Source organism: Paramormyrops kingsleyae, chromosome 8 (assembly GCF_048594095.1).
Source record: "Paramormyrops kingsleyae isolate MSU_618 chromosome 8, PKINGS_0.4, whole genome shotgun sequence".
Taxonomy (NCBI): Eukaryota; Metazoa; Chordata; class Actinopteri; order Osteoglossiformes; family Mormyridae; genus Paramormyrops; species Paramormyrops kingsleyae.
In genome coordinates, this window is record NC_132804.1 from 16,524,419 (window position 1) to 16,538,930 (window position 14,512).

At 44.5% G+C, this 14,512-nt stretch overlaps 1 protein-coding gene across 3 annotated transcripts; it reads left to right on the forward strand.

The window, feature by feature from the left end:
- Nucleotides 1-455: 455 nt before the first annotated feature.
- On the forward strand, nt 456-14,250 carry troap (trophinin associated protein). Of its 3 annotated transcripts, XR_011992606.1 has the most exons (15): nt 458-743; nt 1,005-1,098; nt 1,223-1,445; nt 2,556-3,141; nt 3,241-3,356; nt 3,726-3,774; nt 7,337-7,464; nt 8,011-8,062; nt 8,177-8,265; nt 8,367-8,465; nt 10,767-10,886; nt 11,020-11,317; nt 12,411-12,601; nt 13,074-13,180; nt 13,855-14,250. XR_011992606.1 is itself a non-coding variant. In XM_072715320.1 (14 exons), exons 2-14 carry the CDS (start codon nt 1,037-1,039, stop codon nt 13,113-13,115), a joined length of 2,022 nt encoding a protein of 673 aa, XP_072571421.1. In that variant the 5' UTR covers nt 456-743; nt 1,005-1,036; the 3' UTR covers nt 13,116-14,250. The 3 variants fall into 3 exon arrangements, 2 of the variants coding, with proteins under 2 accessions (XP_072571421.1, XP_072571419.1); XM_072715320.1 differs by having other exon boundaries at nt 456-743; nt 3,274-3,356; nt 13,074-14,250; XM_072715318.1 differs by having other exon boundaries at nt 13,074-14,250.
- The last annotated feature ends 262 nt before the right edge of the window (nt 14,251-14,512 follow it).

Below are 14,512 nucleotides of genomic sequence, written 5' to 3' on the forward strand. Positions count from 1 at the left end.
TATGTTTAATACCACAGTATTGATATTTATCAGTATATCAAAGGCGTAAGTGAGTATTAACACTGTCAAGCGAGAGGTTAAGATGGGACTACCAAGAAGCGGACTTAATAATAGAGTCCTGAAGAAGAGAGGGTACTTTAATGTATATTACTTACAATGGTGATTTTAAAAACAGAAGAATTCCGAATATAAACATAATAATAATAGGTTTTTTTTTTCCATAATAAGAATGGTTTTCAAGGCATTGGAGATAAAAAAAAAATCTCGATGGTGATATTCACTTCTTACTTTGCCACTGGTTGTTTTACATAACTATATCAGAAATGAAGTTGCGCTGCATGCGATATTTTGCGCATAAAAGACTAACTGCGAATCGTGACTTCTCCGGCAAGTGGCGCACCTCAGCGGTTTCAACCTAGACTCGTGTATTTCCGTTTTCGTCGTTTTTACGCTTCATTCCGACCTCATTGGCTGACTGGCCACCAAGCAGCTGCCTGATTCGCCGGAAGAAAACGCCGGCGCATCCAATGAGATGACGTGCGTTTTACAAAGTCTGAAGCGGCGTGTGGCAGTGATGGGATCTCTTCGTTTGGTATAGAGACTAAAGAAAAGATAAAGTTGTATTATTTTAACTGTAATTAGTGACACTTCGGACTGAAGTTGCCATAGGGTCTCGATTCAGCGGAGCCAGGAACGGAACATTCAGAGTGTGCTTTATGTTTGCCTGTAAGATTCTGCATCAGGTAAGTGATATAGTATACGAGCGAATATTCAATGTTGGTTTTGTTTGCGGTTTTTGCAATGTAAAGTTGAAAATATTCTTATTATCGGAGAGTTGCAGTGTTAAAGTAGCTGCCAACTGGTAACATATTAAACACTGTTGATACGGAGAACAGTATCATATCATATGACCAGCGCCGTTGTAATGCTGTAATGATTGGGTATGGAGATATGTGTTTATCCCCGATTCACCCGCGATGTCCTGACCTATGTGTTTTAAACAGTTTGGTAGGCTGGGGTGTCAGTTTGACTCGGCATGGCGTGTGTGGATGCTCACAGTCGAAACGTGTTAAAGAAAGCCCCACTTATCGACACACGGTGAGACCAGCTTCGTTTTTCAAGGAAAAATAATATGCCGTTTGCTGTTTCGTTAGGTCATACCGTACAGAAAAATGGCAGAATTGTGTTAAGAAAGTGACCATCTCAACTTTTTTTTTGCCAGGAATGTGCCATGCGGTACACCTAGTAAAGCTGCTTCAAAACCAGCCTCCTCCAGGAATGGTGGTGAGAACCGGGACCCTCTTGCTCATGCCAGTGGTTTGGGGGCCACAGTGCCAAACAAGTGCTCAGGAGTCAGTAGGATACCGGTGCCCGTTAAATCCCAGCGCTTAAAAACTCTGACTGATGCCACCCAGGTACAGAGGAAGCAACAGGAGACCACAAAGGTAAGATCATCTGTGTCTTTTTACAGTTTTGATGTTTATTTGACCTTATTACTAAAAAAGCCATGGCCAAAATGAATATCTTTTCTCAATAGACAATGGCAAGGTTTTTATTAGCCATCACAGCAGTGAAACAGTTGTTATAGTTTCCTGCAAGCTTTTGGGATGTTGGACCACTTCCCTTTTGTGAAGATCTCCAGGTCTTTCAGCTTGGAAAACTTCCTTGCAGTCACTCAGGTGTTTAGCTCCCTCCACCCGATTCTTGGTTGGGTTCACACGCTGCCCCTCGTACAACCATCATTCTCAGCACGGGGTCACTTTTGGCCTCCTACCACACCCTTTGAGATTTTTCACAGTGTGACACTCATACTTTTTGTTTATGCTTTGCACTGTAGCCACTGGGACTTGGATATTGCTTTATAGTCTTCTCCTCACTGAGTTCTTTGGTCATGGCTTGCAATTGACTAGTAACTGACTAGAAAGCAACTGCATCAGCCGTTCTTATTATATAGTTTATTAGAATGCTCTGGAGTTTAGACCATGATAATTACCTGGACCATTTGGAATAGTATAGAAGCTTATATTTTCTCTCTTGCTGCAATATCAAGGTGTATGAATAATTTTGGACATGACATTTTCCTGATTATTGTCAAAGAATAACATAAGAATAATTTTTCATTGCTAATGAAAATAGCACAATGTCTCACCATCTTTTGTCACATACTTCATGTCAATTACAGACAGATGAAACAACTTGGTCAGATAATTCACTATACATCAAAATTTGACACGGTATGAATAATTTGGATCTTGGCTGTATGTGGCCAGGTCACAGACGCAGCAGTCAAAGCAGGGCCCAGACCTTTCACCAGCTACCTTCTCCCACTATGGGGAAATACCAAAGCGTTCCCAGGCCAGCCAAGAAAGATAATCTCTCCAGCGTCTCCTGAGTCTGCCCTGGGGTCTCCTCCGGTTTGGCCATGCCTGAAACACCTCCCCAGGGAGCCATCATGGAGGCATAGATGCCCAAACCACCTCAACTAGCTTCTTTCGAAATGTATATTAGTGTCATTATTTATGACTGGTGTTGGATTGTCCTCATTTTTTATTTAGAGCAAACCTCAGAAGAAGTCCTGCACCAAGCCAGTGCCCTTCAAGCTGTCCCAGCCCCGCACTTCCAAGTCTGCTGCCACAGGGCAGAGGAAGGCCCCGGTGGGCCAGAACCCTGTAGCACCACAGCCAGGACCTGGTGCTGGCGGCCGGACTGCCAAGGCCCCTAACGTGGCTCCCTCTGTCAGTACCACTGTTAGCTCTGGCGGGTCTTCTAAACTAGGTACACCGGGAACCGTGGAGTCCAGGAGTCTGCCGGACCAGACATCACCCCCTGACGGCACGGTGTCCCAGGCCCTGCCCTTGCCATCACACAGCAAGGCCAGCAGTCGAACCTCCCCCCCACTTCCATGCACACTACACCCCAGGACCCAGTTTGGCCCTCCCTGCCAGGGTACAGCAGACAGTTCAAACTCGGCTGTTCAAAAGTTGCTTATCCCTCTGGTGGAACAAACTTTGCCGCCATCTGGCTGTTCAAAGCCCCCCGACAATCAGGCAGCCCCCCCTGAAGCAGGTGGCACAGCTGATGGCTCAGGAGGATCCCTGACAAGTTTGCAGGATTCTACGACGTCCTCTCAGACGAGTGCAGGTACACACGTCGTTCTTGGTGGCTTTCCCATGCCATCATCCTGGGTGCCCATTCAGTGTGGCGCTTGTTTCACTTGTCCTGCCCAACCCTAACCCCCAGGGCCCGCAGTGACATTCTGCCCCGACCCGACAGCCCTTCCCCGGAGGCCTGCCCTCTCCCCAGGAGCCACACCACGGGTCTCTGCTAACACTCCCAGAGAAGGCGGCGTCTACCTGGCAAGTGCTGGGATGTTATCCCTGGCCGCTGAATGCAACAGTCCTGCTTTTTTCCCCCATGGTTACTGCATTTACAAAAATTGTTCTACTTAATTTTGCAGAAACCACTGTTTATTACATACCTTGCATTTTACTCCTCTCTGGTGCATACTTTGTGCATTTAATTGTTTGAGATTGTCTATTGTCCTGTTCCTAACAGTAGCAACAATAAATTCCACTGGCCTTGATTGTGTGGCAGTAATGATTCTGATTCTGATGTGTTTATAAATAAGTAACCCTCAGACAGGCCTGTGGAGTTGTGGTCCTGATGAGTAAAGTTACTCCACTGTACTGCATCCTAGTAACACTGTGACTATGTCTTCATTTCAGCCTCAGAGGGTGCCTGTGAGAGGTCGCCGGGGGGGTGGTGCCGACACAGGTCAGTTCAAGGCTCTAATTATAGAAATCAAATTATGAAGTTTGTGTAAATCTGCCATCTTTCGTGAGTGACGTTGGTGACGGGTGGAATCAAGGAATGCTAAGTTCACACTACACGGCTTTCACAGTTGTCAAGATTGCTGTGCTGTTCACACTACGCAACTTGTCTTGTAATTGGGAATTGTTGTGGTTTACACACTACGTGACTGATCGGTGACAGGAGGTCGCACTACACCAGAAGGAATCCCCGGCGAGACTGTCTGGTCTATAGGAAGCAAGCGTGAGCCGTGGCACATGGAAATGACCATTCTCAGATTAGTGTCAACACACTACAAATTGTTAAAATACTTCAAATCAATTGACAGCATATGATCTATGTATATATCAAGCCACAAATAACTGTAGCTGTAACCATAAACTTTGAATACCTTATTGAATACATCTTCCCTGCACACTAAGAACAGATCAGAGTATAGCATCAAGTCAATTAAACTTCTGGGATATTGACGTGGTCAGTTAAGTAGCAGAGGGGGTTGTTAATCAGTTTCAGCTGCTTTGGTGTTAATGAAATTAACAACAGGTGCACTAGAGGGGCAACAATGAGACGACCCCCAAAACAGGAATGGTCTGGTTTAACAGGTGGAGGCCACTGACATTTTTCCCTCCTCATCTTTTCTGACTGTAGCCAAATGCAAAACTAGTGAAAAAACAGTCAGTGTCACTACTGGTAGCATGAGGTGATACCTGGACCCTACAGAGGTTGCACAGCACAGTCCAACTCCTCCAGGAAGGTGCATCAATACATGCCAATTGTCAGAAGGTTTGCTCTGTCTCCCTGCACAGTCTCAAGGGCATGGAGGTGATTCCAGGAGACAGGCAGTTACTCTAGGAGAGCTGGACAGGGCTGTAGAAGGTCCTAAACCCATCAGCAGGACCAGTATCTGCTCCTTTGTGCAAGGAGGAACAGAATGAGCACTGCCAGAGCCCTACAAAATGACCTCCAGCAGGCCACTGGTGTGAATGTCTCTGACCAAACAATCAGAAACAGACTTCATGAGGGTGGCTTGAGGGCCCGACGTCCTCTAGTGAACCTTGTGCTCACTGCCCGGCACCGTGGACCTGGATTGGCATTTGCCGTAGAATACCAGAATTGGCAGATCCACCACTGGCACCCTGTGCTTTTGACAGATGAGAGCAGGTTCACACTGAGAACATGTGACAGATGTGAAAGGGTCTGAAAAGTCGTGGAGAACGTTATGCTGCATGCAACATTGTTCAGCATGACTGGTTTGGTGGTGGGTCAGTGATGGTCTGGGGAGGCATATCCATGGAGGGACACACAGACCTCTACAGGTTAGACAGCAGCACCTTGACTGCCATTGGGTATCGGGATGTAATCCATGGACCCATTGTCAGACCCTACGCTGGTGCAGTGGGTCCTGGGTTCCTCCTGGTGCCCGATGCCCGGCCTCATGTGGCGAGAGTATGCAGGCAGTTCCTGTAGGATGAAGGAACTAATACCATTGACTGGCCCCCACCCTCGCCTGACATAAATCCAACAGAACACCTCTGGGACATTATGTTTCAGTCCATCCGACGGCGCCAGGTTGCACCTTAGACCATCCAGGAGCTCAGTGATGCCCTGGTCCAGAACTGGGAGGAGATCCCCCAGTATACCATCTGGCGTCTCATTAGGAGGATGCCCCGACATTGTCAGGCATGCCTACAAGCATGTGGGGGCCATACAAACTACTGAGTGTGATTTTGAGTTGCTGCAATGAAATTTCGGCAAAATGGATTAGCCTGCCGCATCATTTTTTCACTTTGAATTCAGCCCTTTGTAGGTTGATAATTTTCATTTCCATCAAACAATGTGGCATCCTTTCATTCCTAACACATTACCTAGTTCATATCAGTATAGATATCAGCATGTGTTTTTTTTCCCCATTGAGATCTGATGTGTTTTCAAAGTGTTCCTTTAATTTTTTTGAGCAGTGTATATTACAGTGGTACCTCAGAACTCTGGATCGAATCCTAAAAAGTTCTGATCGAATTTTCCCCATAAGAAATAATGGAAAACCAATTAATTGGTTCCCAGCCCCAAAAAATTTAACCAAAATATGTTTTTTTTTTTTTAGCATTTAAACATAAAATGAACCGGATAAAACAAGAGCATATACTGTACTAAACGCATCTAAACACATTTATCAAAACAGTCATTTTTAAAGTAAGAAAATAAATGTATCCAAACAATGTGTCCTGCCCCAATCGTCTGCTCCTTCCGTGTGCCACACCCCCTCGTTAACCCCGTGCGTAATCCCCATGTGATCAGCTGTTTCTGGTTGTTGTCATTAGTCCTCTGTATTTCATCCGCGTTTCAGTTTCCCCAGTCCGGTATTGTCCGTCTGTGTTTTGACTGCCTTACCTGTAATTAAACCCCGTATTCCCCGATACCCTGACATCTGCGCTTTTGTCTCCGTTCCGTCCCCGCTGGGTATGAGAATATTATAATTAAATGTATTAATGGTTTATTAATATTAAAATAATTCATAGGAAATCGTTATTTTTAAATGTATTTTATTATAATAATTACTGTTACTGTCTCTGATTGTCTAAATGTATTTTTACTGTCTAAATATATGTATTCAGCTAGTGTAAACATGCACGATGCTATCACAGCGAATGCGAGGCTGAGACTGAAGCGTTACACTTTATTTCCGCTGAGAGATGTGCCACGTGACTCATTTCCCCGCGCTTACTAGTTATCTTAGGTCGGCGTTCACGGGTTTGACTTCTGAGATTCAGATCGAGTTCTAGGTAAAAAAAATTTCGAACTGGTTGGTTCGACTTTTAAGAAATTCGAGTGATAATGAGTTTGAGAACTGAGGTACCACTATTTTTATTATTAGCCATTGCGCCTATCAGCTACCTTAATAACAGACGGCTAACGTGTTTGTTGGCTAACTGCTTATAGATAAACGGCTAATGTTAAGGTGCACGCTGGCCAAGTTAACATTTTTGGAGTGTTTAATAGTTCAGTGTTGCTGGAACGCGAGCTTTACTGACCTTTCAAAATTTCTCAGACGTGCTGCTTGACTTTGTCACCACAACTAATTTTTAATATCGATTAGTATCTGAGAATCAATTTTTTTTGACAACTCCAGTGTCTCATTATTTTCAACTCCAGCTTCAGCTACATCTTCCGTTTCTGATCTTTCGTGGTACATTTTTAGCGGTGCAGCAGTGGAAAAGGCCCCCCCCCCCCTTAAACAGTTAACAGCTGCTCTACTTTCTGACCGTTGTTTAGGCTATTTAAACCGGTATTGCGGTATGAGAAATTCATATCATAACAATAATGAAAAACTGTTTTCGGTATGAAGCTGTATACCGCCCAACACTAATGTGAGCTTGGCATTAGAGTATAAGATGGGATCAAAGTGTTGGTTTTCATGCTTTTGGTTTCTTCTTGTCCAGGACTGTGCTATCTTCGCGTTGTGCTATCAGAATGCTCTCATGGTCTGACTTTGAGAATCTCTTAGGATTTCTTTCCTTGATTCTGACAGGGAACCCGACGCCATTTTCCCCTGACCCTGCGGCCCTCATGAGCATCCTGCGGAATGAGGGGGTGCGAGCAGGAGACGCCTTTCGGGGCTCTGTGTGCTCGATGGGCCGAAGCAGCTCCAACTACCTGGTAATTTAACACCTCTCTTCCCTCGAGCCATATGGCCTCTTCCTGGTATGTTACTGGTCAGCATCACACCTGTTCGCATTATGTTGTTGCCTAGGCGTTAAGGTGTTATTGTTATGCAAATCAGACAGTTATGAACTGGTCACACGATTCAGACCTTTGGCTTTGAGTGAGTGGTCCCATGTTAGTTTAATTAAACGTTTGTTTTGATCCAGTTGATTAGCAGGATTCTGTTTTAAGCTGCTTTTGTGGTTCAGCTGGTAATGCCAGAGAATATGAAAATTAGAATTTGGTGATCAGTGGTCATTGTTGACACACCACACAACAACGAAATGTGTCCCCTGCATTTAACCCCATACGTGACGTGACGTAGCAGGGGGCAGCTAATTCAGCGTCCAGGGAGCAGTGCTTGGGGGCGGCACCTTGCTCAGGGTACCTCAGTGGTGCCTTGCTGGTCGGGGATTCGAATCGGCAATCTTTCAATTACAAGTGCGCATCCCGAACCATTAAGCCACCACTGCCCACAAGATGCGTGTGTGTATGTTTCAGCCGCAGAGAGTTCCGGTCACAAAGTCTCGCCATGCGGCAGGAGCTGCCACAGGTGAGCATAAGGATGCTTTCTGAATGGACTGATGGCAGATGGACACTCCTGTCTGATTTTGCGTTTCCCCTTCTAACCTCCCACTTTGCCTGGCTATTCCTCGTATCCGCTTAGCACCCCCCCAGGCTGAGTCCACATCTACCCGCACCCCAACAACACGGTGGACACCCCAGCGAGTCCCCAACACACGGCCACAGTCCATGGTGAGTCACCGCTCGTCTGAGCTGTTTGATTAGCATCTCTTCCTCGGGGTATTGAACTTTTTTTTTTTTCTTCTTCTTCACTTGCTATGTCCATGTTGTAGTTGAAGCTTCACCTGACCCATCGGACACCCATCCTAAGGCATACCCCCAAGTTGGAATCAATCCAGGGCTTCAGCTCTGCTCTCAAATCCTGCAAAGAGGTGAGAGAAAGTGAAAAGTCACTCCCTCCGCGCTGTGTGGCTGGTAGGATGCAGAAGGTTAACTTTTGCAGTGACAACCTTGTGCTTAGAGAAAACTTAGAAGGGAAAAAAAAACACACATCCATTTATTAACATTCCTGCTGTAATATTCAGCTTTTAAAATAATATCACCAGTAGAGTGTGTTTGACTCTGGAAATTGAAGTTGAGAATCGGAACCAGGACTCTGTGTGGTGAAATGATGACTAATGCTCCCTGTGAAAATGAGGAACATGAATATCCTCCTCAAACCTTGTGTAATCAGATTATTACATTAGTGCAGTGGTTCCCAAACTGGGGGGCGCAGAGGTATTGCGGGGGGGCGCACCAATGGGATAGCCTCAGGGGCATGTGCCACCCTAAATAATCTCTTCACAGACTGGACGATTAAACAAATGAAGCAGCACAACATTACAGTAACTAATAAACTACTAACTTACGTGTACTATTAGAGCATTTATGTAATTTATTTAAACTTTATTTTACCAGGTAAATTAACTGAAAACCAGTTCTCACTGCTTTACGTGATATTCAGGAGAAATAGCAGATAACGCATCGGAACTTCCTAGGATATAAACGTCATACAAACGTCACGTTCTTCAGCTAATAAGGGCAAAGTTGTCGCCACAGAGGCTGTTCCAGTTTGTTCAGCCGGCTGCGAGGTGCTGTATGATCTGTCTTAAGTCGTCATGCTCCTGCAAGGTTTTTGTACCATGTGACATATGGTGACGCGTGACGACGTTTTGCATCGCCGGACAAAAAAATCTAACCATATCATGAAAAACGTGGTTTAAAATTTTCTATTTTCTGAATGGGGGGGGGGGCTCAATAATTTTCCTATCTAGAAAAGGGGGGGACCTGCAGGGAATGTTTGGGAACCACTGTCATAAGTGCCATGTTTCCATCAGCATGGTGCCTGAGCTGGTGGAAATAATGCCTGGTCTCAGAATTGGGAACCCGTAACAACAGCGAAAGTAGGCCGGACGATCGCATCCAAACCATAACAGATGTAGTTTTCTCTCTCCTGTGCCAGCAGTAAAACAACTTTCCAGCTTTAGCGGAATAACATTACATCTTTTTTTTTTTTCCTTTTTTTATTCCGCAGAAAAGGAAAGATCAATGTGCTCAGGCCAAATGTAATAATTGTAAACGTGTTACAGGGTGAATAAATAAAATATTGTGATGCTCCAGTGGTGAACAGATTAAGGTGGACAGCAAAGTTAAATATTAAACAGACTTTTATTGGGCAAAACTGTAAAGGATGGTGGTAAAACAAGAAATGTCATCTCAGTGCCCCCCCCCCCCCCCCCCCCCAGACAGTATGACATGGCACTTAGCCATCTCTCCAATGTGACTCTCCCTGCCGTCCCCTGGGGGATGGGCTCCCCCTTTGAGTCTGGTCCCTCCCAAGGTTTCTTCCTTCTGGGGAGTTTTTCCTTGCCACTGTCGCCTATGTCTTACTCACTGGGGGCTTTGGGTGGGGATGCTGTAAAGCGCTTTGGGACAATGTAATTTTGTGATAAGTCTATACGAAAATAAAGTCTATAGTCTATACGAAAATAAATTTGTTTTGTTGAATAAACTCGTATACTTGCACAGACTGGGGAGAAAAACAGTCTTTAAGGAGACAAAAGTGGATGAAGGCAATAGAGACAGATGCAGTTATACTCTGAAAACAGACTTAAAGGCTTTTTATTTTGTTTCTGTGGCTTAACTTAATATCTGAAATAGATCAAATTCGATCCAAAAAAAAGAACACTTCATATGAACCTTTATTTCTACTTAAAAACCTTTATTTCTGCCTGTGTAATAAATGTTACATTCTCTTTTGAAACCAGTGGAAACATAGGCAGGTTCTCAAAAGGCACTGGTTTCCAGTGGAAGCTTAGGTATAGGATTGACCTGCTTACCTTGATGATATGAGAGACAGGGTCACACAGCACAAGAGGACAGTCAGCGGGTCACCGTTTGTCTTAAAAAATGAGTGGAAGTGTGTAAAAGCAAGTGGTGAAACTCCAGAACAGAAACCTGCCTTTGGCGGAGAATATTCCAGTTTGCAGATCAGGGTAATCAGAGCGTGAATAATTCAAAGGCGGCGGATAAGCTATTTAAAAAGCCTTGGATACTGAATCAATAAGCACATGTAGCTCTGAATATGTGCCATCTTTTCAGCCCCTCAAACAGAAATGTGGGTAGTTCGGTTAACATGGTTCCCAGTGTTGGATTTGGCTGGACTTAGTCCCTTCCTGCGTTTGCTCTGCCAGGTGAATGTAGTTCAAAGGCTGTTTGAAGATGTGGAGGAGGAGGAGGAGGTGATCGTGCTGCATTCTGGAGGAAAAAACACTGACTTCCAAAAAGATGGCGCTTCAGAGCCAAAAGCTACAGTAAGAATACCTGTCATCCATTTCTCTTTTCAGATCTCTGGTTTATTTATTTTTGTATTAAGTCTTTGTCTTTTTGCACTGAAAGTTAGACGGTGTGTTTTTGTTTTTGACTTCATTGTGGGTGGTTCTGTAGGTGTTTCCCTCAGTTGAGGAGGAGGCGGGGCCAGTTGAGGGGGTGGAACAGACGGCCAAGCCCTCCGAGCCTCAGCCCTTTGTCCAGGCAGTGCACCGGGGCTCTGTCATAGTCTTCACCCAGGGTGGGAAGGTTCTGCATACTCCCGGACCTGCGGAAGGCCTTCAGGTCCAGCAGGCCACCACCAGCATGGCTCCTAGGGCCCCCCCCGTGCGCGGACAGGGGCATGCCAGGCTGCATGCCCTTGCTTCCCCAGGCCTGCCTTCGTGTCCTACATTGATTTCAGGAATTAAAGCCGGTACTGTGCCCCCCCCACTCCGCCACTGTGCCTGTCCGTGTCTAAAACAGCTTTGTCACTCATCACAGAGAAACTGCAGTCTCCTTAACCTTCTGGGGTCTAGGGGTGGGGAACACATTTTCACTGACTGGGGAATGGTCACACACTTCATTCAATATCTTAAACTTAATTCATGGCAAATAAATTATTTCTTATATAATTGTTTTGGCATTACACTCCATCTTTATTTTAATGTACTTTGTAAATATTTCAGATTTATGTTAAGTTTGTAATCTGACATGAAAGTATAGACATTGCAAAATGCAGTTTGGAATAATTGCAGAAAGATTATAAAAGTACATAGTAAGCAATGCTGGCAGTTTGTTTTGGTCCCAGATATCTGATCACCAAAGTGTTGGCTACATGAAGATAACTAAATGGTGTAGTTGCAAGATTCTGTTGGATAAGTAAATAAGAAAAAGCTAACTCATGTCACTATTTCTGGCCTCCTTCCATTGAATATGTAGGAGCTCTCGTGTAAATGCATGAGCCATTTACAATTGGCCACAACCCCCCCCCCCCCCTTTTATGGTGCTGATGGGGATGTATCTGGATCGCGTTTCACCGTTGCGCTGTTAATCAAATTACCATGCGAATGCGATTTGAATACGCGCTAATGCGGCTATTTAGAATGTGAATAGCGATCTTCGGGTGAGAGCGGTACTACACGCCCCCGAAGCAGGTAAAACAAAGTAAGGTGACATGGTTTACTTTTTTGCCTATTTAACCTAATTTTAAAAACTTTAATACTTTTGACAATGGACGTTTTGAAAAAACAGATTATGGATTTAGCGTGTTTTCATGTTTCTACAATAAGATGTCAGCGAGTTATGAACTCAGATTCACAAGAAAGATCCCTTGTCCCCAGAGGGTTAAAGTCAGTTACGTTATTTTAGTTCTGTTCTTAGATGTTTTAGGGTAACCCTATTCTCGGGAATAGTTTTTCCACCGTACTGTCTGTTAACAGGGATAGTTTGGTATCTTCTGTATTATCCTTGTGGTTTGACAACTATAAATCCGTTCTAAATTTGTGTTTTCTCCCCCCTGCCTGTAGATGGCACTCTCCAGAAGCCCACTCGCATGGGGCTCGCTGCCTCAGCCCTGCGCCGGCGGCTGCAGCCCCTGGAGGAGGTCCTGCTGGATGAGGAGTGTGCTATATACACCTGCCAGCTGTCTGCCTCCTCCATGCAGCCCCTTCGGTGTGGAAACCCAGTGGCCTCCACTCTGCACTTCAAGGATTCTATGGTAAGCTGCATGTGTATGTATACAGCTGCTGGTGGATTGGGTGCATGCCTTATGTAAATTTTAAGTTGCTCTGACTTGAGGTGGGGAGTAATCTTTGAAAGATCTTTTTTTCTGGAAGGTCTTATAACTTCCTCAATTTGCTTTCTGTTATAAAGCTAAGTGAAAGTAAGCCATATATAAAATATAGTATATATTGCCTTGAAAAAGGGTAAGACTGCACCCATTTCTTGTGAATTTCTATATTGATTTCACTGCGTGCCACTGTTCTGTGTGGCTACTGTACTTGCTGCTAACCTCAACTATGCAAAATCCTTTCAGTATTTTAGTTACTGAATCACTCAGTTCTTCGTTTCAAAGTATGTCTTTCAGGGTAATTGTTTCCTTACGTCATGTTTGTAGGTTGTGCTGTTACTGATGGTTCATTTCTCTGAACGGTGACTGAGTGTCTGGACTTTTCTCTCTTCCTTTTCAGTGTTTTGCTCCAGTCTCACTGCCTTCCCTTTCATTTGGCTAATTACCCTCTACCCAGAATGCCACCAGTGTTTCCAGTTGTGCTTTCACCACTGATCATTCAAGACAGTAAGACATTCCAAGAGTCACAACCACCTGCCAGTTTACTGAATATTACCCCCCCCCCCCCATCTCTACTAATTATTCTCACTCCTCATTAGACTCTGATTTGGGAATACATTAAAGCAGATCTGGTTTTTCACCGCCATCATGCAGAAATAACATAGTTTTGAGGTTCCTGTTATCAGATAACCATGAGAGGGACTGCTGGTTATCTGCTTGCATCTCTCTATCTATCTTATAACTGTTTGCTGTTTGACTTACAACATTCCTGGAGTTGCAGTAACTTTAATGGGATCAGCAGGCAGTTTGTTAAAGCTATAGGAAGAGAATATATCTGTCCCTTTGTCACATCAGGGTGCCTTTTAATGCAAGAACAGCTATTTTGGGATTTTTAAATAGGCTTGTTTGGACTGATGCAATTTCCCTACATTTTCAAAGATCACGTAGGGTACGGCCCTTGGGCTTTTCCCTGGAAGAGAACCGCAAGACCTCATGTGGTTCTGTGTCTTAGTCAGGATACATGTGGCAATGTCAGAAAGTAAAATCAGGAGGTAATGTTGCAGCAGACCTTTGGTTTAAGAGCCTTTGGTCTGTGGTCCAATCAAAACAGCACATGTTCGCAGTGACCAATGAAACTGTTAGGCTCTATGCTCCATGTCTAGCCATCTGTGTTTTCCCAGTGTGAGGAACCTCTGCAGGGTTTTCCCCAGATGCGGCTATGACAGGAGGGAGTCTTCCGGTAGCAGATGAGACCCGTGTATGATCAAAAGGTCCAAGTGAGCAGCAGATACAGAAGCACAGTGCATGGAATGTCCCCCCCCTTTAATCCTCCTTCATTGTCTGTTGAATTTTTGCCTTGTTTCTAAAACTAAATAGAATAAATACACTGATCAAACATTCTTTGCTAAAAGGCTGTTTCCATCCATAATGTGCTCCTCTCTCTCCTTTTTTTTTTGTACCTCTCCGGCGTCCCCCTCTATCAGATGTGTTGCACGAATCACTTCTGCACAGTGTATATAACATCTAGTGTTTATAATAATGTCTTTTTATCATAATGTAATAAAATGTTAATCTTTGTCATTGAGTTTTTGTTTTGTACAGGTTTAACTGTCACCGTTGCTTTTTTGAATATGGGGGTGTGTGTGTGTGGGGGGGGGGGACCTGCAGAAAAACGACTACAGTAGCCAGCAGGGGCCAGTTGTATTTTTGGAGATGGCCATGTTTCACTATGTCTCTATGGTTACACTTGAAAGGTCAAATAATGCACATTTCTTTTACTATTTTGATGTGGGGTGATAACAGGAGGTGCCATGGTCACCCCTTAGATCCAGCCCTGCA